The 27,642-nt window shown below is 45.4% G+C and overlaps 3 protein-coding genes across 5 annotated transcripts; 2 read left to right on the forward strand and 1 right to left on the reverse strand.

Annotated features, from left to right (window-relative positions):
* Positions 1-1,187: 1,187 nt before the first annotated feature.
* On the reverse strand, positions 1,188-10,071 carry LOC135502501 (ammonium transporter Rh type B-like). Its single transcript, XM_064795401.1, has 10 exons — positions 9,731-10,071; positions 6,778-6,961; positions 6,383-6,533; positions 5,189-5,333; positions 4,813-4,976; positions 3,824-3,961; positions 3,170-3,303; positions 2,504-2,685; positions 2,065-2,302; positions 1,188-1,460 (listed from the first exon to the last, which is right to left on the reverse strand). Exons 1-10 carry the CDS (start codon positions 9,930-9,932, stop codon positions 1,439-1,441), a joined length of 1,560 nt encoding a protein of 519 aa, XP_064651471.1. The 5' UTR covers positions 9,933-10,071; the 3' UTR covers positions 1,188-1,438.
* On the forward strand, positions 9,122-18,204 carry LOC135502502 (ammonium transporter Rh type A-like). Of its 3 annotated transcripts, none has more exons than XM_064795402.1 (10): positions 9,122-9,315; positions 11,602-11,821; positions 14,465-14,648; positions 14,924-15,074; positions 15,267-15,411; positions 15,607-15,767; positions 16,157-16,294; positions 16,443-16,576; positions 17,017-17,195; positions 17,439-18,204. In XM_064795402.1, exons 1-10 carry the CDS (start codon positions 9,295-9,297, stop codon positions 17,612-17,614), a joined length of 1,509 nt encoding a protein of 502 aa, XP_064651472.1. In that variant the 5' UTR covers positions 9,122-9,294; the 3' UTR covers positions 17,615-18,204. The 3 variants fall into 3 exon arrangements, with proteins under 3 accessions (XP_064651472.1, XP_064651473.1, XP_064651474.1); XM_064795403.1 differs by lacking the exon at positions 9,122-9,315 and adding an exon at positions 10,809-11,067; XM_064795404.1 differs by lacking the exon at positions 9,122-9,315 and adding an exon at positions 11,262-11,281.
* A 490-nt stretch (positions 18,205-18,694) lies between these two features.
* LOC135502654 (uncharacterized) lies at positions 18,695-27,350 on the forward strand. Its single transcript, XM_064795610.1, has 9 exons — positions 18,695-18,909; positions 19,325-19,516; positions 19,982-21,219; positions 21,753-21,920; positions 22,325-23,529; positions 23,875-24,142; positions 24,460-24,560; positions 25,068-26,018; positions 26,661-27,350. Exons 4-8 carry the CDS (start codon positions 21,785-21,787, stop codon positions 25,287-25,289), a joined length of 1,932 nt encoding a protein of 643 aa, XP_064651680.1. The 5' UTR covers positions 18,695-18,909; positions 19,325-19,516; positions 19,982-21,219; positions 21,753-21,784; the 3' UTR covers positions 25,290-26,018; positions 26,661-27,350.
* The last annotated feature ends 292 nt before the right edge of the window (positions 27,351-27,642 follow it).

Consider the following 27,642-nt stretch of genomic DNA (forward strand, 5'->3'; position numbering starts at 1 on the left):
CGCTGGCTAATAGAGGTCTCTGGCCTGAATGGCTGTACGCTATCAATATCGTGTCGCGTTTTGATTCCGTTTTGGGCCAGATCCAAATATACTCGGCTCACTTTGTTGACATCGGCTATTTTAAGGAAAGCACATGGTAACTCCTTACCCACAATACATTGCGGACAAACATTACCACGTGTTTTTTTGTAGTTGTGGTTGTCGTGAATTATCCGCCACGAGGGCCGTCCCCGTCCGACTGAGTTTACATTGGGGACCTACACGTGGGATAGGTCACACTGGTGCTGGATCTTGTCTCCACTCTGGTGGGGACAGAGACTAGTCGGAATACGACTGTCTATTGACAGAGAGTGGTCACAATCAGATGGTGGGGAGAGGTGGATCTTGTCTCCACTCTGGTGGGGACAGAGACTAGTCGGAATACGACTGTCTATTGACAGAGTGCGGTCACATTCAGATGGCGAGGAGAGGTGGATCTTGTCTCCACTCTGGTGGGGACAGAGACTAGTCGGAATACGACTGTCTATTGACAGAGTGCGGTCACATTCAGATGGCGAGGAGAGCTGGATCTTGTCTCCACTCTGGTGGGGACAGAGACTAGTCGGAATACGACTGTCTATTGACAGAGTGCGGTCACATTCAGGTGGCGAGGAGAGCTTGATCTTGCCTACACTCTAGTGGGGACAGAGACTGGTAGGAATACCACTGTCTATTGACAGAGTGCGGTCACATTCAGATGGCGAGGAGAGCTGGATCTTGTCTCCACTCTGGTGGGGACAGAGACTAGTCGGAATACCACTGTCTATTGACAGAGTGTGGTGACAATCAGAGACTGGTAGGAATACGGGAATGATGGCATGAAACATTAGTGATAACCGGGCACGAGAGGGGCAGGGTTGTTGTCTGGGTTGGTCGTCGGAGAGAAGGCCAATTTCTGAAGGTTTAGCCACCGACTCCCATGCTCAATTTTACAGTGGCGGTTTCACATTGACCTAAAGGCCGACCTGAAGCCACTAAAAGACAGCTTGATATCTACATGTATTTCTAAGCATCTTCAAATGAGGGAGGATGAGGGAGGATATAGAGATCTGTAAGAAGGAGCTCAAACCCATTAGTGAATTGCATGTTAGGCCTGGTTAGAGCCCTGATCATGTAACAGCTGCTAGCGTACCAACACCAATCATCTATTCAAACAAAGCTTTTGTATTCATAGCCAGGTCAATCATCCATACAAACACTGTTGTATTGTAGGCATTTCAACCATATGTAAAGTCAGTGTCAAGCCCCCAATATAATCAATGCGGTAACCATTTCAATCCCACAACCAATGTTGTAGTCAGTTTATCACGCTTGCTGGAATAGTAGTGGAGGGTCATTTCTAGTGACATGCAAGGTCCCCAAGTGAGATGATCGAAGGTCGGCAAAGACAGGCCATGCATCAGTGCGTCCGGTGGCGCCACCTACAAGTGAACCAAGATTCAATGTAGACGATTAACTAACAGTTTAATCAGCCTCATCAACAAATGTCCGAGATGCCATTCACGATACAAAGGTTAAGTTACAAAATACTGTAGGGTTTATCCCAAGACTCGGATACATAGACTAGTAAAGTGTTTAATACAGCTTGAAACAGACTTGATTAAAACGTCATGCCATGCATTTAAAAACAGTGCAACTGTGCCTGTATGGTATTGTTCTTCGTTTGCCGTGTTTTAAAGGGAGACTACATATAAACAGAAGCCAGGTAGGCCAGAATAAACTACACCTGGTCGCCGATAGGGGCCGCTACTCTCTCAAAAGACTTTGAAACTACATTGTATTTACATATGTACGAGACATACGACATCAACCTCAACCTGGGTATACTAGTCAAATGAGGATTACCATGTGACCCTCCTAGCTCCAGCCTGTACCCCCATGTAACAGGCTTTTTGTTACAAAAGTAGCGGCATCTATATTGTTGTCATCCCTCGTTCGAATCAACCTTCACGCCTTGGCGAGGTAATGGACAATGTTAGCTCAGGAAACAGAATGCGATTGGAGATGATTTGGCCTTGACCTTACACTTCATCAGTGCTCTGTACATGGACATCCGCCATTTCAGTTCCCTTGCTGCTAGTAGCAACACGAGCTTCCGTTTCCTTGTCGCTAAGCAACGCCTGCTGCTGCTCCTTTCCGTTTTCGCCGATGGAGATTCGTGTGAATACGTGCTCTTCCTCATCCGGGACCTCCCAGTGACGCTTGTCATCAAAGATGTCGTCTCCGGCTGGTTGGTCACACATGCCGAGTCTCAGGATGAAACCTGAAACATCAAAGTTTTCGTCTTTTTACCGAAATACATGTATGTCACAACTCAACGACGCAAGGAAGCACATACACGAAATCTTAGTCTGTACCTAAGTTAACGCTACGTACAGTCTTGTTGTACTTTACCAGCACAAAGTTCCTTATCCAGGGTTTCCGTCAGAATACGTCCCCCACGTCTTTATGAAACCCTCCTTACCTGTGATAATTCCACCAACAATAGCAATTGCGAGAGTCAAGGCCAATGCTGCCAGTTGGAACCCAGCCTGGACGCTGGCAGACCGGTTGTCGCCCGGGATGATGGCGGAGAAGTTAGCCTGGATCTCCCGGAGAGCGGTAGAGTTGTCTCCGGGAGATCGGGCGGGGAAGATCTGGTATAAACTGAAAAGGAGAATCACAGTTGAAAACAATCGCCAGGTCTTGCAATTGTCTACGGTTGCTTAGGTTTTCCATCCACAGTGCACGGTATTGTACCAGTGCACGCTTATCACGTGGTAGAAGCGTTGTTTTTCCTGAAATCTCCTTGACTAGAGGAGACTGGGTTACTCTACAAGTGCTCGATCTTAGTGATTACATTACTGAATCAGATTGAATTGAGCACCTTCAGAAACAACACTCACGGGAAGTTTCGTAGATATACTCCAACGTGATTGGTTTGATTTTAAAGACAGTACCGGTGAAGCAGGTTTGAAGGCCTTTGATTAGCCAAAACCATCGGAAGTTTATAAATATAAAAATCCTAAAATCTTAGTGTATTCCGCGACAGTGTCCCAAACATTCGTAGTGAACATCCTGTGGTGGGCAGAAGTATTGATGGAACTATGGAGGAAGAACGACCATGATTTCAATGAAAGAATGCACCAACCTCAGACCGTATTGGTCCACACTAGCCATAGCTGCAGCGCATGCGCCAGCAATGGCGGCGAGAACTCCCGGCATTCCATGCAGGTTGTTGACGCCGCACGTGTCATGGAATTTATGGCGCTCGCCAAGGAAGGGCTGAAAAGGAGGTGACATTCAAACGGACGTTAAACGATTGTTAAAACCAAATGGATTTCACTATTTTGACTTGGGATGCTGCTCAAGTAAAGTGGCCAAGTAATGGGCCCACCAAGATCTGCCACAGGGGCGCTGATGTCGCTCCTTGGTTTTTGATGGGAAGCAAACCGGCCACCTGCCTATCAAAAACTAACTAGCTACTGCAGCCACCCAGTGACGAAGGATGGTGGTACCATCAGCAAGTGATAATCAAGCGGTTTCCATGGAATGGTCTAGTTACTCTAATGTTGTCCTCGTTCTCGCCATGATAGTCACCTTTCGTACTACAGAAATTCAAGGTGTGTGTTTCTGATTTCGAAACTGCTCAGTTCATCATTGATGAGATGAATAAGTCACATGTTTGTCCCTTTCGATCACAGTATCATGAAATATGAAACTTGCAACGGACAACGAAACTCGAACTTAGCCACCGACAGAAGCGTCACTAGGGCCTTGCTAAACCTCTCTATACGTATCTTACCGTAATGTAAACGTAACCCAAGACTGATAGAGTCCCAGCGACAGCTCCGATCACCATGGCACCCCATATTCCGATCATCATGTCGGCGGAGGTTCCTACCGCAACCCCTCCCGCGAGGGTCGCATTCTGGATGTGCACCTGCAAACACAACCTCCAATCAGAAGACCCCACTCCTGCTTCCGGGAGCAGTTCCCATTCTGAGATTAACTAATGCAATGTTGCAGGGGGCTATTCAAAAGCCATGTTGACACTCAGGTTTTGGACTCCCCTACAGCCAATGCCTGGATTCAATGACACCAACCCGTGACAGCTTGCATTCGGCTCATGTTCACTAATAGCGCTTCGCTCCACACGAAGGGTGACCTATTGCCTGTCGCGGCAACCGTGCGTTTTTGTGTCTCATTTAAAAATCACAATAATAAAAATTTAATATGAATATTTGCGCTGAAACTTATGCAGTGTCCAAAGAAGATAATGAGGGCAAACCATGTATAGAATATAAAGTTGTTGGTATATATAGCGCAATCGATGATTATGTAGTTTATTATCCTCGTGATGTTGAAAAATTTAGGCTATGAATAAATAAATAGATAAATATGAAGGAATGAACAAAGCTATGTAGAAATTCAGCAGACATTAGCCACGGAGAGGTAATAAAAAGTGCGGTAAACGTGATATAGACTGGGTTCACCATATGTTAGTCTTTTTTTTACCGTACTTACATACAGAACATTAAATACGGCGGAATAAAATCAATTTGTATACATGGGCGCGCGATATATAGATGAATATCATGTACTTCTTCCGAGGTATGATGGGAGGCTATGAACGGATTACCTCTGATAGTTCAGAATGCTTAAAAGCAGGCATCATACTCGCAAGATGGCCGCCAATACCGACACTTATTGTAGCCCATCGAAGCCAACCTGAATCGACACACTCTCGTTACCATGAATCAAGTAGTCCCCTACTCACTATAGTTTACCTACCATGTCAAATTTGCCGTGTTTGTCCAAGGCAGATGAAACTGCGAAGGCAGTGACACAGCAGGCAGCCAGGGCGAAGTAGGTGTTGATGACAGCTCGGTGCTGGTCGTCTCCCGGCGCCAGGGCGCTGTTGAAACTGGGCCAGAACATCCACAGGAACACCGTACCTGCCGAGAGAGAGGGAGGTTTTTGATGATGGGGTTGGGGCGGGGGCGGGGGCGAAGGCACTAAACGGTGAGACAACAGGCAGGCGGGGCGATGCAGGTGTTGATGATAACGCGCTGTTGCAACTGGGCCAGAACATCCAATGTTCAGTACAATGTTTTATAATATTTTGCAATATTGTCTGCAAACCGCTGCTCAAGGTACTGATACCTACCAACCATAGCAAAGACATCCGAGTGGTAAACAGAGCCCTCTTTTGTTGACTTGTGGACATCATCCTTGAACAGAATCCTGGCGACTGTGATACCAAAGTAGGCTCCGAACACATGTACGAACATGGAACCACCGACGTCAACTGCCTGGGGAGTGAAGAGTTCAGTTGGATTACCGGTGTGACAGGGATCAAAGTCCCAGTTGCAGTTGTCCGGGCCATTTCGTCCCTAAAAAAGTGGACTTGCCTCGTCCTGTCGCTAGGGAGAGACGATCAGTATGACGAAACGGACTGCATTGACGTCTAATCGATCAGGTCCCGGGCATTAAGGTCCAGCCCATATGAGTGACCAGCTATTCTAACAACAGGCAGCCGGTTTTAAGATATCTGACTTGCAAATCTGTTCAACATTTTACATAACTGGCTCTAATCGAAGCCGCCTCGTTACTGACACCTTTGACTCTTTTGCCCTGGCATATTTTGATGAAAGATAAAATCACAAATCACTGGCCTTGCCCGCGTCCGACCCCCCGCAGAGTGACAGAAAGATGACCGATAATATTGTGACATCAAGGAGCACTTCTCTTTGACGGTTTCTTGATAATTTGTCATTTAGTGGTGGGTCAGGAATAAAGGCCTAATTACCAGTACTATAATCGTGCTACTGGCGTTAACTTCTGGTTGTTAATATGTTATACAAAACCTGCGAAGGAAAACAACATGTTGTATATGAATTGTTGATAAGGTAAAGTGTCGCAACATTTATGAACACAGGTGGGGGCTATTACATACTTTAAGGGTTAATCATTGGTCACTATCATTAAAGGGTTAACAGTGAAGGGAATGATAAGATCCAGAAACACAGGAAATGGAAGTATGTCTAATAATTAGGACTGATCATTCTGGGTCAGTCCATCGGGACTTAAGCTAATATAGGATGAATCGCCTGCATTCCTGAGCCATCTGAAGTGGAAAAGGTTCCTAAAACGGCCAGTGGGAGCCCGAAAGAGCCCACTCACCAGTCAGGCAAGGATCCCTGAACGTGATGCTCTGACCTTGAGCAGCATCATTCGATTCACTGACCTTGACCTGTATCACGTGATGCACTGACCTTGACCTGTATCACGTGATGCACTGACCGTGACCTATATCACGTGATGCACTGGCCGTGACCTATATCACGTGATGCGTACTGACCTTGAGGTAGTTGAGTCCAATGAACTCGTTCACTTGGAAAAATACGATCTCTATGAATGCCATGGTGATGAGTTGGAGGGGACTTGTCTTGCCCAGCACGGCACCGAATGAGATTAATACTGCTGCGGCGGCGAAGTCGGAAGAGACGAGGCTGGAATTGAATATGGAAAGGAAAGCACTGCCATGTTATCAAGTCTGGGTACATATTCGATGTTGCATATTATCATATTTAACTAGAAATGCAGACCACCACTGAGCCATGTTATTGTTCTCTCTAGCCATCTTCTAATCGCGTCCTATTTACTCCAGAAATGATGTGAAAGTTAAGAGTCCTGAATCTCAGGTTGGCTGCTGACGGCACCCTAGTGGTGACCTCTAGAACTACCGGTACCTACCTGACAATATTGACGAGTATCTTCCCATGGTGAAGGTGGAGAAAGCCTGACATCAGCGTCGCCCACTGGATGACGAACGCAGCTATGAGGAAGTTTAGACCAACACTACCGAAACCGTATCTCTTCAAGAATGTCATCAGGAAACCAAAACCGACGAACATCATCACGTGGACATCTTGGAACACTGCAAGCAAAAGGAGGCTGGTCATGGTTCTATACAACCAGACATTGTTGCCGAAAGCAGGTCACCGTCCTGTTCGAAAAGAGGTCACTGGCCTTGCCGCCTTATCGGACACCAACCCCTGACCTTTGTGACCTCTATTAGTTGGTATCAATAGAGAGAGACTGGAAGATTATATGAAGCAATGACTGCCAAACACACCCCATTGGCCTGTGGTTTTTGATGAGATACTACATGTATTTGAATTTGAAAAAACATAGAGCCTGAAATTCTAAAACTAAATATTCACTATCTAAGTGGTATCTAGTACCTATTCAAGATTGGGTTCAAGCATGGTACCGAGATGGTCTTGAGCGTTATTTCCTACAACTTAAGATTCAATATTACGTTCAAATAGGCCTAAGCTGTCATATTTTCACTGAACACACCTTCGTTTAGAAGAAGGCAGCGGCTACCATATTTGGTCATATGGGTTGTGACCCTTGATATAAAAGACTGAACTGATGACCGGGCTGTCAGACTTCAGCCTTCTTCACGGGGAAAATACGAGGACGACCCGGACCGAACAAGGTAGGCCATGTTATGTCTGTTGCATTGGTTTTTAAAGTGTTTTCCGTTTACAAATTTTAATGAGGGTGAAACAAAACGCGTCGAAAGAATCTATTTCTGCAGTGTGGCAGAAATGCTAGTCCCGCTAAAGGTGTGGTGCGTTCGTTGACACTATTGATTACATTTGTCACACTGGCAATTCGATATAAACATTGCCACTCCGCAGGTATAATGCGACCAACTGCGATTCAACTTGTCTTGCGTTGTACTGAAGTGATTGGATCAGTCGACACACAGCACTCTTGCCGAAATCTATGTTCAGTTGGTATTTCCATAACTTTGTCAAATCAGATTCTAGTTCCCAATTAGGCTTTTTTGTCGGATTCTGGCAAAGTAAGTGTTTCGAGATAATTCGACTTTGAGGTTTCAGATGAAGTTCGATAATGAAATATGATATTTTGTTCAACACATGCATTTCATGTGTAAAGTCACCAACATGTGAGTGCCACTCTTCGTGAGCCGCTGACCTTGATTTCACGACGAACCTCAACTTTGGTGTATTTTTAAATGCATTATTATCTTGTCAACTTATTCTTATCAGAATTTGAGTATTGACCACTTCACTCTGCAGGGTTGATTAATGTCACCTCCGCTGTAACTTATCAAATACTTGTGACGATACAATATGGGTAAAACAAGCCACTTTAACCACGCGGAGTAAACACTTAAAATTCTCCTCAAAAATCTAGCAGATCGACAACGCTGCACTAAAGGGGATTCATGGGCCTACCGCCCCTGAGAATCGAATCCTGAGCTCCGGACTCAACGAAGCAAGTCCAGGTTCTTAGCATCTCAGTCATCTTCCTAAGTACCGAGTCCGTCGTGACAGATCCCTTGCAAAAACGGCGCGGGCGAGGTCAAACATGATTTGGAGAAGCCCTACTGGTGCTATTATGTATATACATTGTACTGCTCACTCCAAGCAGCCTATCATGACGAATATGAAACGATGCTAAACATGTAAATTACTTGGATGTTCGTCAGTCAAGTTAGCCGCCAAGTCAAATGGCCAGCGGAGAAGATCAACGAATTCCTTCCGGTTGTCAACATAGGATTGACATGTTTATAGAAAATCGAATACGTTGCAATTATTCCTCTTAATTTAACGCGGGACACAAGTGTCTCTCAGGGTTTTTTCCTTGGTTAATTCTTAAAACATGACGATCGAACTGTGAAATTCAACACAGCTGGAATAATAAAAGGCAACATTGCTTTTACTAGGTATAAATCAGAAATTCTGGGTTCAGGCTTAAACTATGAAGGAGTGGACATCAATCCCCATCATTGAATCTTGAAGTCACCATATCGTTTTTAATGGTTTTTTGACTACTTGTCCAAACGCAGCGAAGACTTTAATCAGAATGTAGGTCTAATTGAACTCCAAGGCGAACTCAAGCGAGATGATCTGTTTGATGAGCCGATAGACACGGTCTTAAATGTGATTGACATGGCAAATTAACTAGGTCACGACACCACATTTTGTAGGATGGCGCAATTTCCTGTCATAAACCTAGATGAACCTTAGATGTCCACCGACCAGGATTTACTTTTTTCTTCTTTTTGGAACATGATTGACAGAATGTGTTGAAATCGAAGCCCGTGATCGGCTCCCTTTAACGAAGCATAAGTGAACTAAACACCTCGGAAAAAAATCGTTAATGATCCAAGAGGTCTGTTGCGCTTTTTGAGAAATTGATCATCGAAATTATAGCTGGCAAAGATGTTTGATGGTGCGGAAGGACACACTCGTAAGTATGAGTGACAATGTTAATCAACCAAATTATGGTGCGACAGTTTCAATACTGCTGTCATAGCCAAAGGAAGCTCTATTGTATTTTGTCATTCGGCAACCGCCGTGAGTCCTTATTTATACTCGGAGAACTGCGAGGCTCGACCAGACCTTCAATAAAAAACCCCGGCGCAAAGAAGCGGTATATTCCTCCATTGAATTGAGAACACCCAAAATGGCACGTGTCAAGCCGCCCAAAGCCTGAACATCGGTGAACATATCTGGCTCAAAGTTCACCGATGGTCAGCAGTAACGGCTTTATTACATGATATCAGACTGAGGAACTACACTCTGATTACACAGATAATAGCCATACTGGACAGTGAGACCACGCATTTTGCGATGCGGAGCCATAGTGCAATACATGTACTTACTCGGGTAAAGCGCGGACACTGGGTTGTCACTCGGGTCAAAGCCTCCGAGGTTGATGTCCCTGCTGTGTTTGTCGTGACTGGCGTTGGCGCTGTCATCATACTCCACGAAGATGGCGAACAACACAACGAAGACGACCTGGAGTAGGAGCACGATGCCTGTGAACTTCCCGCGATTCCGGAGAAGTTCTTTCGAGAACGCCATCGTGGGGGCCTGCTATGTTGCAATGGAACCGTGCACCGTTCAATCAACCACACAGTCTCTGCCTGCTGTGCCTACTCCGACCACGAGCGCGCCGACAAAATAGGCCTGCAGAGAAAGGTGCGTTCAGACCTGGGTATAGGCCTAACTAAACCATCTGTCAGAACAAACCAACGCTCATCACCCAGCGCCAGCTTTATCGCAGATTTATACCGCCAAGATTGTTATATCGCTTTTTGTTCTCGTGCTGGCTTTTTCTTTTCAATCTCGATTCAGTGCTCATAACACTGCTTACAACTCAAATACCGTTACATTAAAACGCTCTAATTCGCTCAGTACAAAGCAAGTATAACTATTATGATTATACCTATATTGTAACCCGTTTTGTGCAAATGAAAGGGAAATCTTTCTGGCCGAATTCCGGTCGACGAACGAAAGCTTGCCACCGATGAGACTTATAATCTGCTTGGTGAAGTCCGTGTACAACCAGTACACCTCACGGCAATGATGATAGTTCAAGAACAACGAGAAGGTGGTGACGTATGCGATGACGTCACGATAGGGGAAACCGGCGCATCTGTTGATGTGTCTGTAGAGCAGATACCAGGGAGCTGATCATCCTGATTGCCAGGGCCTTTCACTCTAGGCTATCTAAACAGTGCATTACACGTTTTCCAAAAATGGACTTAAAAAGAGTGTTTTGAAAGCTTAAAAAGAAAACTAGATATTCTAGCCATCACCCGTGTGACCGAGGAGACCTTAAAATGATCGGTCAGTTGTGCCTGTCCATATCATGTTATCAGCGAATCATGAGAGAGAATCGATATATCAGTGAACTAGATCAAAAGCCAAATGTCACCAGGAGAATTCAGACAGTCATATATCACAGATAACAATGCATAAACACACCAGATTTTCAGCTCTCTGAAATCTGCCAACTTGGTGAACTGTGAATAAACCGGGCGATCCGAGTTGCGCGCTTGGCCTGGGCTGATATTCGAGGCGTCTCAGTAGCCGTTGGCGCTCAGTTAGATACGGAAGGTGCGCGTTCCTTGGGTTGCGTTACTTGTTTTGAGTGATATAGGAGGACATTCAGTACAACAGTAAGAGTAACACACTCCGAATGCAGGCGGAAAAGGTAGGCCTTTTCTGTTTTCTGTATTTTTATTATATTCAGATTTTATTGATATACATGTAATTTCTTTTTTATTGACTTATCATGTATGTGCAGTGGAACCCCGGTAACAAGACCATTCAAGTCGTGGGATCGAGGTTGAATGGTCGCGTTAGTGAAGTTCAAAGTCCGGGGACAAAATGCATGATTAAGTTTTCCAAAATTGTTGAACATTTTCGTAAGTTCAAAATTCAGAAAAATTTTTAAAGTCAAAAAACTTTTGGGGCTGATGATGTTTCTAAATTTTTTCATCCTTCAGAGTTGGATTTGTTCACAAGTTCAAAATTCTGAAAAATTTTCAGAGCCAAAATTTTTTTTGGACTGATGATTGTTTCTTCATTTTGAGCAGAAAAAAACAAGGGAAAAAATATTTGGACTCGAAATTTTTTTCATCTGCTGCATGACAAATTAGCCGCAATCAATTTTTTACCATAATTCATGGCAGAGGATGCAATCAGACACACACAATAATGAAAGTTCCTTTATTTTTCATTTAAGGAAGAGCGATCAAGTATGGGGAGGTCTGGCAACGACTGCGGCTGGCGACGAGGGAAACTGACCGCCTTCCTTATAGTCTTTGAGATCATCTTCATCGTGTTGTTCGCCATTTTCATCGACTATGATCCCACCGCAAACGCCCGCCATATCAGCAACAGCTTGGACCTGGCCAAGAACGGATCCGACCCCAAAAAGAATATCGTCAAGGAGTTGTACCCAAGTAAGTGCGGCCATGTTTTTCAGTCATTTCGCAAACCACCAATGAGATACAGGATAAGCGCGTATATTCACTGCAACATGGCCGTCACATCACTGGTACCAGAAACGGCTTGGAGAGCTATAGAGTGTCTGTTTGGACGTATAGGAAGTTCAGAGAAAGGTTGGGTAAGGGGACTTGATAAATGCCACGCAAATGTACCGTATTGTTAGATGATATTTTGATGAATGTGTATATTAACACTGAAAAAAAATAGCAATTTGCGACGATTCTTTCCTAAGTCTGATCAAGAGCACTTTTTGTCGGAGAGCGACAAAGCGGTCGTTGGAAGAAAAAAACATGATGTATTGAAATTTTTTAACGAGTTTCATGGAGAGAAATGTTGCGCTTGGTTGGAGTGACGGCTAACAAGAGACACATTGCCCAATTCATAAGTACTATGAGAACTGGCTGAAACCGGCAGACGACTTTATGACGTCACAGAATAACTTTTCGGTGGGAAAAAGGACTGACGAATGATAATTTTGTTAATCTGTCTCAGCTCCCATTTATCTGTTGATTGTTGATTGTAAAACAGCAGTCATTTACTTTAAAATCACCGCGGTTGGCTGAACTGAACGCGAACACCTTTGCCCCTGCGCCCAGCACGTCTCGGCATGGCATGATTTCGGGGCTCAAAAGCTCGGGTACAAAGGTACTGAACCCGGCATATCTTTTTTTCTCGGATATGGTTTATTGCAGTATAAAAGCAGTAAATATCGGCGGTCTGAAAGGCATTGTTAATACAAACATGCAGGTTTATTCAAATTGAAATATGTTTTGGTAAGAATCTAAATCATTCATCTGACCGTCTTCCACGACTGTAAGTTAATGGCACTTGAATGTCTGCCCAGAGGAATGTTTAAGATTCGCATTTGAAATGAAGAAAAAAATTTATAATGTCGCGGTAACACATAACTCGAGGTATGATAAGGATGTTTTAGTACATTCTGACCGGTCAAGAGAGAGAACTCTGTCTGACATTTTCTTCTAACGTAAGGCTTCTGATGTATTATCAATTAGTATCTGGCGCCTCTAACTGGAAAGCCAGTGTAAACTTCATGCACACCCAGCCCGAGTGGGAAATGACTAACACCCCCTGACACCCCCTGACACCCCCTGACACCCCTGGCACCCCCTGACACCCCCTGGCACCCCCTGACACCCCTTGACACCCCCTGGCACCCCTGACACCCCCTGGCACACCCTGACACCCCCTGACACCCCTTGACACCCCCTGGCACCCCTGACACCCCCTGGCACACCCTGACACCCCCTGACACCCCCTGACACCCCCTGGCACCCCCTGACACCCCCTGACACCCCCTGACACCCCCTGACACCCCCTGACACCCCCTGACACCCCTTGACACCCCCTGACACCCCCTGACACCCCCTGACACCCCCTGACACCCCCTGACACCCCCTGACACCCCCTGACACCCCCTGACACCCCCTGACACCCCCTGACACCCCCTGACACCCCCTGACACCCCCTGGCACCCCCTGACACCCCCTGACATTACTGTTCATGATACTTATCAACTCTGAATCTTCACATCATTGTCGAGTTAATTTATCACGGATTTGAATATTGCCACTGTAGTTGGACGGATTACTATCGTACATCATTATGATGGCGTCAATTTGTAAAGATTGTATAGCCGCTGTCAGTTACGAATTAAATGAGAAAGAATATTGAACGGTTGGTTGATTGGATAACGTATTGTACTGATTCAACCGCAAACTAGCATCAATAGACCTTTCAATGGTGGTATGATAGGCCTTCTTTATCGTGATGATAAGCCAATTCGTACATCAATTTCCAGTTATAAATGTTGAAATATCTGTAAAGTCGCATTGTGGGTTTGTGGTTTGACAAAGCCTAGTGCGGTTTAGCAAATTTCAAATTCAAAGATTTCGAGTACGTGACTCGATCGTATGTCTCGTTGGAAGCCCCTCGAGTGGTTTCAATGAGTGACACCGTCAACATGGCCTAATTGGTTAATGTTCAGTACTTAAAGATGGAGAAATGCCAAATTAGCGAGTAGCAGAGGTGCGGCCATCCTGACTAAACAGGGTTAGTTCATCCTCCTTGCGAATGCCTAATATTCGCAAGGAAACAAAAAGGCATGGGAAGGAATGGTTTATTGCGATGTAATCAGGACGATACCGCTGATATACCAAATGGAACATCTCAACTGAAAGCAAGCGCAGACGTTACCTTGACATCTAAGTAACCAGGCCCGTGACTTACGTATCTTGGCAACCGTAGCTTAGGCTGCCTTGGTTACCAGGTTTATGATCGATGTAACCTTAGAGATAGCAACTCGCAGTAAGTGCAAGGGCTGGTGGCGGCGAAAATTTAAGGGTGCTTGAATAATGAATCTGAGTGAAGTGGCCCCTTTGTGACCCAGGCCTAATTGCATAACGAGAACTATTGAACATCGTCCACGCTCGAGGCATCGTACGAACTCCCAGGTTTCTCATTAGAAGTTGATGAAACACTACATTACTGCAATTGCACGATAACTTTTTCCCTACTCAGTCTAAATAAGGCATCCCCACTTTCCCATAATGAACCACCAAACCATCCTTTCGCTACAGTGTTCCAAGATGTCCACGTGATGATGTTCGTCGGTTTTGGTTTCCTGATGACATTCTTGAAGAGATACGGTTTCGGAAGTGTTGGTCTAAACTTCCTCATAGCTGCGTTCGTCATCCAGTGGGCGACGCTGTTGACAGCGTTCCTCCACCTCGATCATGGCAGATATGCCCTCACTATCATAGAGTAAGTAGAGACGATTCACCACTGAACAAAATCCAAATGATCTCAGCAAGATCTACGATTGACAATAATCAATTCATATCCTGATGACGTCTGTGGTGTACACACGAAATGTAGAAGAGCTTGTTTCCAGCTTGTGACATGATGACCTGGTATATTCAAGAAAATTTTTTTTCGAAAACCGATCAACAGAACTGATGGTGAAATAGAACACAGCTTGTGCTTCTGCAAGATTCGTTTGTTGTGATCTCGCTATATTTCTTTCACTTTCCTGGCAGCCTGATCACCTCTGACTTTGCCGCAGCCGCCGTCCTGATCTCGTTTGGTGCTGTCCTCGGGAAGACCAGTCCTTTGCAGCTCATCATCATGGCCTTCATTGAGATCATCTTCTTCACTGGCAATGAGTATATTGGACTCTATATGTTCAAGGTAGGATTGAGTTTAAGATGCATCCTTCGAATCACTGATGATTGTGGCGGTTGTTATAAACCGAACTATCAACCTAGCTCGGATTAGCTGGCATATAGGTTCAAAACAAGAATCTGAGAAATATTCACGGAAGAATCTTCTTCCGACTCTTTTGGAGGCGACACCACTGCTGACATTTCCATTGCGTTTCAGGCTGTAGATGTTGGTGGTTCCATGTATGTCCACGTGTTCGGAGCTTACTTCGGCATCGCCGTTGCCAGGGTGATATATCATGGTGATGTGGAAAAGTCACAGAAAGAGGGCTCTGTCTACCATTCTGATGTCTTCGCCATGATCGGTGAGTTGTTGAAGGGGCCAGCAAGGGGCACGAGAGGGCCATGATGGGGCGAGGGAAGGTACCGCGTGCCTGTGGATGTTCTGGCTCAGTTTCAGCAGCGCCCTGGCGCCGGGAGATGACCGGCTGCTTGTTGTGTCACTGCCTTAGCCCCCCCCTCTCCCCTCCATCAGCAATAACCTCCCTCTCTCTCGGCAGGTACGGTGTTCCTGTGGATGTTCTGGCCCAGTTTCAACAGCGCCCTGGCGCCGGGAGACGACCAGCACCGAGCTGTCATCAACACCTACTTCGCCCTGGCTGCCTGCTGTGTCACTGCCTTCGCAGTTTCCGCCGCCGTGTGTAAAGAGAAGTTCGACATGGTAAGGGAGGATAGGTCCACTTGATCCTTATGTTCTCTTGCAACCTTGGAAAGCCCAGAGTCCTTTGTCTCGGATGGAGACATATAGAGTGGCCACGGAACATTACTTCTAACCTTGTCTTTCATCATATTGCGAAGTAAAAGCTGATTGAAGATAGAAGCCGTTTGGATATGATTCTTCAAAGCGGGTCACCTGTGTCACTTCGACAATGTCCATTGCGTCTTTCAGCAGTGTGGCATACGAGGTCTAATCGTTAAAACGTTATACGATTCGTCCTTGAATAAAGCTCCTCCTCCCTGTACACTCAAAATGCCATCCTGGCCCGGGGCGCCATTCTGCATCAATTGAATACCTTGAATGATCAAATGATTCTACCTCTCTCCTCCCAGGTCCACATCCAGAATGCCACCCTGGCTGGGGGCGTGGCTGTTGGTACCTCTGCTGACATGATGATCGGTCCATTTGGTGCTATGATCATCGGTATGCTGGCCGGGACGCTGTCTGTACTGGGATACAAGTACCTCTCGGTGAGTCGTTCTCCAACTAGAAGTGTAGATCACATGTTTCCTGCAATATATGAAGTGCGCTTGAGCCACACTCCAGAAAGATTTCTCCATCCTGTTTTGCTTACCAGAGGTGTAGCCTAAGTGTAATTTTGCGGTCCCTTATTTTCAGCCTGTGATGGCCCGACGCCTGAAGCTTCATGACACGTGCGGTGTTAACAACCTTCACGGCATGCCAGGATTGCTGGCCGGAATCATCGGGACCATCGTCGCTTCCCTCGCTGTCGAGAAGAATTATGGATACAGGTTGGTTCACTTCAAACCAAGTAGGGTGGACCGTAATCCCTCTATCCCAGGCACTCAACTAATACTGCGGTTCCATCTGCATTCGTTCCCAAGTGCAAAAGTCATCCATCGAAAATCACCCTACTCGTCTATTTGTCATCCTGCCATCCAAACACTTGATAGATTCAAGAGTACACCACTCACATAACTGGCACGTAAACTGGCTGACTTATTGCTGTTTTTCGCTCATAATGCAGTCTTAATCCTACAGATGGCACCTTCTTCTCCAAGCACGTTACCTTCTTGATACTCAGTTGACATGCACATGTAGTGTTTTCCCGCCCAAACGAAACACCACAAAGCGATTTGGATTAGAGGTACACAGATGTATTATTTCAAATGAGCCCTCCTTCTCCATACACGTCCCCCAGTTCATGTAATTACCACCATATTTGTTCCAGTCTCTACGAAATCTTCCCCGCCCGAGCCCCCGCCGCCAACACCACACAACTCCTCGAGATTCAGAAGGTACTCAGCATCAACAGCGGCTCTGGACGCAGCGCTGGAATGCAGGCAGCCAATCAAGTCTTCGCTTTGTTACTCTCGCTTGGATTCGCTATCGTTGGAGGAATACTCACGGGTAAGCCAATGAGGTCGCTTGTTACAATGTTATTTGCTCTGTTTACCTCGATTGCATTGGTTACTGAGTGACAAATGGCGGTTTCAATACATGCTCTAGAGAGGGCAACAATTTGAAGTGAAATTCGGTAATGTCCTTGCTCGCCAGCCCAGCGTCAAGTCAACAAGGATGGAGCTTGGGGGCCCACGACTGAGTCCGGTTGTAACAAATCATTCTCATGATTGCAAATTCACTGTCTTCCAGGCTTCATTATGAAGATCCCCCTTTTCGAGCCCCAAAGCGGTGGCGACATGTTCTCAGACAGACGATACTGGGAGTTGCCTGACGACTTTGTTGAAGAGGCCCAAGAAGGGGAGTCCCATGATGACAGTGAAAACCATGTGAAGGTGCCTTTGGGTGAGGAGAACACGAGAATATAAACGATCTGATACGAAAACTCCAAGTTGTGGCGATATCTAGGCTATTTTGAGCTAAAATAATATTTCTAATATAAAACTGCGACAAACTTTGGACTTTGTATTGGAAATATCAGTCCGTTTAAGAACACTTTCTTACAAGCGCGGCTGCCGCTGCAAAAGGATGGTCAAGGACCATTTGGAGAAAATGGGCTAGCAAATCAGTCGAAAGGGAAATGCATAAGGACAGCCAAGTCCAGCAGACCTGAGCTGTGTGGGTAGGTAGTCGGCTGGGTGGGTGGGTGGTAGGGGAGCTGAGTGGGTTGGTGATCAGCTGGGTGGGGTGGGGAGAAGCTGAGTGGGTAGGTGCATGGTCGGCTGGGTAGGCCTAAGGGTTGGTGGGATAGGGATAGACATATATGTTCTAACCTTGTGGCTGTGGGATCTACACACATTTCAATAAACCACCACACGCACGTACTTGCACGTTTATTATCAGTATTATTATCATTAGGTAGTACCATATATTTTTGATAGCATTCTCAACATGTTACCGACATTTTATGTACGATCATTTTTACCTTTTTAAAAAATTGTAAAGGAAATAAAACGATCTTACAAAGAAGACAACATGTTTCTCTTTGTTGTGTTCCCCACTGAGTATACGTTGTGAATCTGATAAGATCAATAGAAATGCACCGGATCTTGAACACAAAATACGCTTAACATTTTGAATTGAAACGTAATAGTGTGTTCTCATTCGCTTTCACGATTATCTTCGGCCGACAACGAGGCGTAGACTATCTCCTCATGGTAGTCCCATGTGCATGTCGTACAGTGACCTCCGTGAGATGACACTGCATGCGCGGAGAGTCTTCGCTCAAACCTCCGACTCATTGCTGCCGAACATGGTGTCTACTCAGTTTTCCCCCGTTCTATCATCGTGGAAGCATTCACTAGAGAGTGACCTTCTTCAGTCGAGCTACTCAACACATTTCACCATAGGCCATTCATGCTGGTGCCCCTCACTCTCCCTTCAAAGAGGAAGGAAAATTCTTTATGGCCACAACAATATCAGGTCGCTTATCAACAAGAAAAACACTGTCAACGGTCATTCAATTTTTCTTCATATCGGGCCCCGATCAGTAAAAGACTCGGTGAAATTCTAAAGGCATCTTTGCATAGTCATCCCTGACTGACTGCGTAGATCAACACGACAGTCAAATGTGATATATCGTTGTATATCTTTGCTTTGCTTTCGCACACGGACATAGCGACCATTGGGGAGTTGTTATAATATGTTCTAGGCGAAGACAGAGGTACGTACCTAGTTATCATCATCAACGTTTGTCCCCTTTTAATGTTGATATGGGCTTGATAAGACGTTCCCCCTGATGAAGTCCAATCCCGTGAAGGATACCTTCATTACCATATCAACTACGTTAGCATGTCACCCACAGATCCCACAATTTCACCTACTGCTCTCAGCACAAGGTTTCACCTCAAGGTTTCACCAAAAGGTTTCACCTCAAGGTTTCACCAAAAGGTTTCAGCACAAGGTTCTGCTAAGGGCACATGGTATTCATTTCTTCATATCTGCATGCTGGATTTCAAATCGGTAGTGTAGAATTGTCATCTCATATAAATTACTCTGGGAAACTACCCTTGTTACTGTGCCCCAAACGCAGCTGCAGTGTGATGTCCAATACGATGATTCGAACTAATCCCTTTCAGGCGACAAAACAGACAAATGGGTCGCGGCGAAGGCTGCGAGTGTTGCATCTGGTTCGACATCCACGATCCAGACATCGGAAAGAAAAGATACAAATCATGCAAGTTCTGTATCCTGGGGACGATGTTGATTGGCATAGCCTTCATTTGTATCGGAGGGCCTCTTCTCTTCTTCTTCATGTCGGATCCTGAAGTGTAAGTCATATTTCGGTTGTCTGCTGCATCGGCAACCCATATCCACACAGTGTTACGGGCAGGGCGATAAATATTTGATCTACACTCACTATGGGCGTTTTGCCTGAGTTGCGCAGTGTCTACTTTGCTATCCCAATATTGCAGTCTGCTGATGAGGTTCATTGTCGAGGTTGGTTGGTCCACAATACTGCAATATTTTGCCCAAACGACTCCTTTACACCTGCGTGTACCGCACACTACAGCCGCAGTGGCCCGACCTAGTCGCTTCTCCAGGCCTAAAGAGGACATGACTGCCCAAGGAGTCTACCATGAGATATCGGCACACTTTTCATCGGATTGTTCCATGTTTATCAAAGCCAGGTTCATCTTGGCCATTCTCTAGTCTTGGTTTGTATAGATTGATAGTTGTCAGTCAAGTATGATTTTGGATGTCCATCCTGTAATAGCGTTTCTCATTTCCTTCAGCTACAAGGTGACCATCGGCGCTGTCTTCACTGGCATTGGTTGCTTTCTGTTCATCATGGGCATCGTGGTCCTGGCCATCCTCTGTTGGGTGCTCAACCACGACTGGGGTAGGAGCAAGAGGAGGGTGGCGCCAGGGAGCATGGCAGTCGAAGCGACATCTACCGGCAAGGACAAAAACAAGGGCAAGGATAAATAAAACTGCCAAACCAGGCAGAGATTTGGGAATCGAAACAGCACCATCGCTCTTTCTCACTCCAAGCAGATTGAAGGACATTCTCTCTGCCAGTCCTGACTCTCATTACCCTAGTAGGTCCCGGATATGTATTTCAAAACTCAATTGTTCGCAGCGTTCCACTGGCGAGTGAAAGCTAAGAATGCCAATAGGTGGCGCAGGATAGCATATTTTGTGATAAATTACTGTGATGTTATTGACATTCAAATACAAAGATAGTTTTAAAACATAGTTCCTTTCTCCTCATTACTAAAATGGCAAGTTGTGGCATTAGTGTCGTCGCTTTGTACACGTCTTCTCCCCCACATTCAGTGATCTTTGAGGGAGTTACGGCTTCAGAGACCAATATTTTCCTCCGAGGCAGAGCCAGTTTCTGCCCAGTTCGCAGGCATCTGTTATTCATATTGTGAGGGATCAATACCAACAACCAATAGTATAGTAGGCTTGGTTAGCTTAGAGTTCACCTTGTGTCAGTAGACCTCTTCGCAGTACCGACTTCACCACTCGATCGGTGCTACATTCCGGATAACTAATGTGGCAGCCATGTTGGATTTTGTCCACCATCTTGGATTCAGCGAAAGGAGCTAAATGCAAAAATGTCTTGCTGTTAGACCCACTAAATAGCCCTCAGGTACCATACCCTCGCCTGTAAAGAGACCAACTTCTTTGTTCGCAGTCACGTCTGCTTTGCAACACAACGCAAACAAAATATTCACATCTTTCATGTCCCCAGATGACATTGGTGCCATCACGCGGCCACATATCGAACAAACAAGTCGACCTACATTCTTTTCTGGCATGATATATCATGATTCAATCAATAATTGTATTGTTATGTTTCTAATGGGTTCACAAGCGGCGCAGCTGTTCCTATTTAGGTCTATACTCGAATACAGCATGTGCACGGCTTGTACTGTATTCACCATGTCTCCTATCGTCTGGTCAACAGAAAGCTGACTTTCTCGATTTGTTGCTGCTTGGTCGGATGCAAATTTGCAAAAAGGAGGTAAGATTTGCATTGTCGCCATATAGGTTGTCTTGCTGTTCGCTGGTTAGCTATTGCACCCGCCAAATGGGAAGCGCTCAGCTACACTAAATCAGAATAGCATTGCAGGAATATTCATAGGCCTATATCAGCCGATCACTGAGTCGTGATTTCACATGTCTGTATAAATCAGGGCGACAGTCTGTCTGTCTCATTATTCACTGAGACAGTATGACAGATGTTACAATTTCGTCGTGAACCATGCAACCATGAGGTTTGGTTTCAGAGAGACACTGTTGAACTCTCTTAGCTCTTTCTATCAGGTGTAGTTTGCTACCATTCCTACCAAGGAGCCGCTCTCTGACATATGGCCAGAAGTCATTTCTGATGACTCCACAGCCCGCCTGTAGAGCACATTACTCGTTGTCATCATCGTCGGTAGGCCTGTCTGTCGTGCCGCGTACTTGTGGAATAGGGTGTCTCGCATCCCGTTGTGTCCACTGCTTTGAACCTTGCTCCGCCCTGTGAGTCCTACAGTTCTCATGTTTTTACAGATACAGTCCAATATAACGACGACCACAACAGGATGGCGTCATTACGTGGCAAGGTGCTGCTGTTTGGCATCACGTGTCTGATCACGTGGGCAGTCAGCTGGTTGGCCTTCTTGAATCTCTTCGAGATCGTCTCAACATTGATTGAGTGTTTTCTCCTGGCCATAACATGTAAGTAAAAGCAAGAGGAGCCTCATTTAGCCCAAAGCCTTAGGGTTAACCTCCGTGGTTTACTCGGCAATCGGGTCCGGTTCGAAACCCGGGAGAGCCTAGATAGCTCTCTCTGAATCGGTGTGGGTTTCGAGGAGGTCATATTCCAGGCTCTTCAGTGTGCTTTGAACGAGGCATGAAACTATTATTTTCTGTAGAGCCTATATCAGAACAAACTTCAGGACCCGCAGGGGATGAATGTGTAAGTCAGTGTGGACTAAGTCCTCACAACTCCAAATAATACAAATACGATCGCAAAACCAAAATGATGATGAAAAGAAATTCGACAATGCAACCTCTACGGTAATATTGATAGCATTACTGATCATTTGGCGGCCATCTTAAAAATGTCTCATTTCCTACAGGTTGTCTCTCTCTGGCTCTGCCGTCTGTCATCATCGTGACCTTTGACCTCTGGCGATGTGATCCAAGTGAGAGCCATTCATGTAGGTCCATGTGGGATCATTACGTCATTGGTTGGTACCGCTATGTCACTGGATACCGCCAGTGGGGTCGACTCAGGGATCGAGCTCAGCATGCGGCTGTAGCACAAGAGGAATGTCTACTGGGTCTTGTTAGGGTTAATCAGAACACGAACTATGGGAAGGAACACGTGTTTAGATCAATGGAATCCGTGGAGGACTTGGTCACACAGCACCCCCTTACGGATTACTCGCAATATGAATCGTACGTGAATCAGATCATGAACGGAGAAGAGAACATCCTGACATCGGAACACGTCAGGTATCTCGGGGTCACTTCCGGTACGACGGGTCATGGGAAAATGTTTCCAATCCTGCGATCTGTTGTGAAGGAGATGATGGAAGTCGTGAGCATGACATCGTACGCAAACAAACCACACTTTCCAAATGCTTTCCGTCTGCAAAAGTCACTGCGCGTGACTCCAACACTGGTTGCTAAGGAAGGTCCAAACAAACTCCTGATTGGTCCTTATTCTGTATCGGTCACACCCAAAAAGTTAGAAACGTTCACAACGCCATCTATTGCAAATGACATCTATGATGAAATGTCCTTGACCTACATTCACGCTCTTTTTGGGCTAAGAGAACGTAATCTCAGAATCATATCATTCCTCTTTCCGTGTGTCGCTCACAGATTCATTGCAACATTAGAAAAACACTGGAAGTCACTCTGCGAGGATATCGAGAAAGGAACACTGAGAAAACACCTCAACATACCCACAGAAATACGTGATTCTTTAGTAGAACTCCTCACACCTGACCCCGCACGCGCCAACGAGGCCAGGGCTGAGCTTAGATGCTGCCAGACAAACATATTCCGTCGCTTGTGGCCGAAACTCGACGCCATTGAGCTCTTCACATCCGGGACTTTCAAAAGTGCTGCCCTTGGCCTGCAGCGACGGTACTTCGGTCACGTGACCGTTGCTTCCAACTATCATGCCTCAACTGAAGGTTTCTACGGAACCAATCTTAACCCAGGAGAAAAGAATCCAATATACACGCCTTTAGTTTGTCACACGTTCTATGAATTCATTCCTATAGGCGAGGTTATGAAGGAAAACCCTATGACGGTACTTATTGAGGACGAGGTGAGTTCTAGTACGTTAACAATGAGCCACGACGTCTACGACACCATACGTCATACCTGGTCGATACAAAATAACCCACATCTCTCAATAAGGTCATCCAAGGCAGACAGGCCTACTTAAGTCATCCTTGACCGTGGGTTCCGTTTTGACGATCCGATCATCTAGCAGTAGGGGACGAGGTAACAAGTACATAGAATCCCTGCAGTATGGTACGTCTGGTACTTCAAAGAATTCAAAAAAATATTTTGATTTAGAATATATCAACGCTGTGGCCATCATGACAAAGGTTATGAACTTCTAGAAGCCCTGCCAACGTCAATCAGCTTCTTTCCTGTCCTCTTTCAGCCTGAGATTGGTCAAGAATATGAACTTGTCGTCACCACAAACCGCTGTCTCTACCGTTACAGAACCGGTGACATCATCAAGATCTGCGGATACTTTGATGAGGTACCCCAGTATCATTTCATGTATAGGTTGGACCAAACCATCAGCTTAGCGGGTGAAAGAACAACAGAATCAGCCATCCAAGATGCCATCTTGAAAGTTTTGGAGGATATTCCACAGTTTACGGTGGTGGACTACACGGTCACAGACAACGCCAGGTTAAAGGAGAGTAAGTAAGGACTTCCCATCCAATGAGTAGAGCTTTTCTCCTGGTTACATACAGTTGGGGCATTTGACCATCAGTATACCTTGTCCACATGCCCATATTGTTCACATCCGTAGCACAGAAGCTGTTGCAGTCTTGCTATGTCGACTTTAACCTACGACATCAAGCTGAGTTCGTTTTTCAGGAACTACATTTTCGAATTTCCTATATTTGTGTTAAAGGGAAACAAGAAAGGCCAAAAAAACCCGCAATCAAACCGTTCCTGAACCTCATTTGTTTAAAGGTGATGTCAAGCTATTGTTTGACTTTGAATATTGCAGAAAAAGACGATGCTAAACCGAGTTATATCCTCCTGATTGAGCTGCAGCTTCAGCCTCACGGAGACAAGCGAGAGAGGCTTACAGACCAGGAGAAACAGATGGTACGTACACTTCAAAGACACCAGACACCACAGATTCTAGTGCGAACACTTCAAAGACACCAGACACCATAGATTCTAGAGCGAACACTTCAAAGACACCAGACACCATAGATTCTAGTGCGAACACTTCAAAGACACCAGACACCATAGATTCTAGAGCGAACCCTTTAAAGACACGAGACACGATAGGTTCTAGAGCAATGCCACGGAGTCCAATAATGTCATCGTTATGGGTTAGGCGTTGTGTTGATGAACACCTTCCGGAAGCAGCTGCATCTCTTCTGGATGGACGCAGGAGGAAATGCCGAGTCATTATTTACACCAGTCTGCATAGATGTATTTTTTTGCAAGAGCTTTCCAAGCATCCCGAACCATTACTGGAACGGTATTATGCTTTTGAGACGGATCATTGATGAAAGTTAGTGCTGATCTTGTGACCATTATTGATTAACCTGGTTCAGGGGATATGTAACTGCATGTAATGTAACAGTTAATGTTCTGTTTCAGTTCGACGAAGCATTACGAGAAGTATCCTTAGACTATCATGATCTGAGGGAGAAGGATAAACTCGGTCCACTGACGGTCATACAGCTGAAGAAATGGTCATTTCTTGGGCTAAAGGACTTCATAAGGGCAACGAATGAAGACATCGTGATTGCACATTACAAGACACCAAAATACGCAAAGAGGCAACACACTGTGGACTTCCTGATTGGCCAGGAACTTTAGTATGCTAATCAACAGTGAATTACAAACCTTTGATTGGTTACTTTTTGTGACATTTGAGGGTCATGGGAATTAAACTTGAGAACTTGGAAACTGTACTCGAGCGACCAGTGAGTCGATATAGAGTAGATATATGTACTACCGGTTTGTAGTTTGTTAGCCTTGAAATGTTGAATAGTTATCAAGTTTTGTACAAATCGGCACCAGCAATAAACAAAGTGACCCTTCATCCTTGTCAGTCATGTTAGTATCGTCTACCTGTAGCAGAAGTTGCTTTCTTAACTTGCCGACAGCAAAGGGCACGCATTCTGGTTTATAAACAACAGCAACGACGACTCAAGGTCAAACTCAACCGGGTATTCCAAATCTCAGAATCGCTGTACATGAACTGGCCAAATGAATTCAGAATCACCATGATGCTATTCGGGATTCAGAAATTCGGAACGAAACACCTCGACCCAGGTACTATGAGGAAGACCGAGGCCTGCGAGAGTAGGGAATCGGTATGTTTCTATAGGTTGCGATCGGAACTATCATATCATAGGCGCCGCTACTTCCCTCGATTTGGGTAGACAGATCCTAATGTTCTCCTCCGTTACCTATCATCAGGCCGATGGTGTTTGGCATGCGTAGGTTGCTCAGTGGTCTGCCTCCAATGGAGATCGATGTTTCGAAGTTCATCAGCGCCTCCTGATTGATGTCCTCATTCAAGGAAAACGTTGAAGAGTGCAGGTGAGTGAAGGCATCCTTGTCTGACTCCGATAGTCGGTCTGAAGAACTCACCGATTTGGTTGTTCTGGAACACTCGATTAGATGCGTTGTCATAGAGCGCTTTGGTGATTCTGACCAAAGGTTCATCGATACTGTAGTCCCTCACGACCTTCCACAGGCCTTCGTGTCTCACGCGGTCAAACGCCTTCTTGGAGTCGATGAAGCTGTGATGTAGTGCCCTTTGGTTGTCTGGGGTGTTTTTTGCAATATGATATGAAGATTTGTTCCTTTGTGGAACTTCCACTTTTGAAGCCGTGTCGTATTGTTCTCCGGCCTCTGCATTCAGCTTGTTTACCTTCTCGAGCTTTTGTCTCTCGTCGCAGAGTTCGAGAATGTCATCTGGGATCCAGGGTTTCGTTTCATCCTTTGTTGTCCAAGAACTTTGCGGAAGTTTTGTGCAAGACTTCTTTGATTTCTTCCGTGAGGGTATTGACATCGCCCTGATGGAGACTGATTCAAAGCTGCGATCTCGCCACCAAGCCGTGTCTAAATACGCTTGCCACAACATTTGCACCAAATTGTTGGCTCCTTCAATTTCCCGACGTCGTAGCGGATCCATGGTCTCTTCTGCTTATTACAACTCCTCATCACCTTGAGTTTCAGCGTGAGCAAGACTGTGCCTCGAACACTGCCGAGATCAGCCCTAGCTGGCATGCCTGGGAAGGTCATGTCTGTAGTGGGCCATGTTGATGACCGATTTGAAGCAGCGTGAGGTAAGGATGAAGCCGATCAGGCATGTCGAACTGGGGGAGTGCCGCGTTGTGCACCTCGACGAGTTTGTGAGGATGGAGTGTGTAGACGATGGTGAGCTTTTGGCTGCTTGCGGATTCAAGTCTAGAGCCCCTCTCGTTCGTCTCAGTTGTCTCTCCCCCCAGGCCAAAATGTCCCAGAGTTCCAGTGCATCAACTCTTTGGCCGTGGCGCCGGGTAAATTTCATTCACGAGACCACACACCTCTGCCTATTGAGGCTGCTGATACTTCATTATGTTGTTCTTTCATTCAGAGGATATTCATAAAAAATATGTTTTTACAAATAATGGAAAAAATGTATCCATACATGTGATCAGTAATTTGAATTTCAAATTTTTCTTTTATCCAATCTGGTCTTGCGCACTGTATTTTAGTGTGTAACCTCTGGTTACGGAAATGACAGCGAAAATATGTTTACCTTTAAACGCGCTTGCCTCGGCTTGCTAAACAAATCGGTCTTACGCTCAGTGAGATATCATCTGACATAAAAGAACTAGGTCTTGGTACCTATACCTAGTATAATTTATTCATTGGCAAATATCAAGAATTGTGAAGAAGCATGGGTTCAATTTAGATCTCATCCTGCATATAAGACGTTGAATTGTATTCCAAATAACCTTTTGACACACAAAACACCGAAGACGAGGTACATGAAATTTCCAATCAGGCATGGCCGCCAACTTTCGTCACGACATCGAGGTTTCATTCAGCCTGAACGAGACACAAGAGAAACTAGACAATTTAATGCACGTTCATCTTGTTTTGAGTTAGCTTGGAACTAGAAACGGGTCACGGTTATTGAAAAACGATCGTCAATAGATCTAGGCCATTCGAT

Source organism: Lineus longissimus, chromosome 18 (assembly GCF_910592395.1).
Source record: "Lineus longissimus chromosome 18, tnLinLong1.2, whole genome shotgun sequence".
NCBI classification, from domain to species: domain Eukaryota; kingdom Metazoa; phylum Nemertea; class Pilidiophora; order Heteronemertea; family Lineidae; genus Lineus; species Lineus longissimus.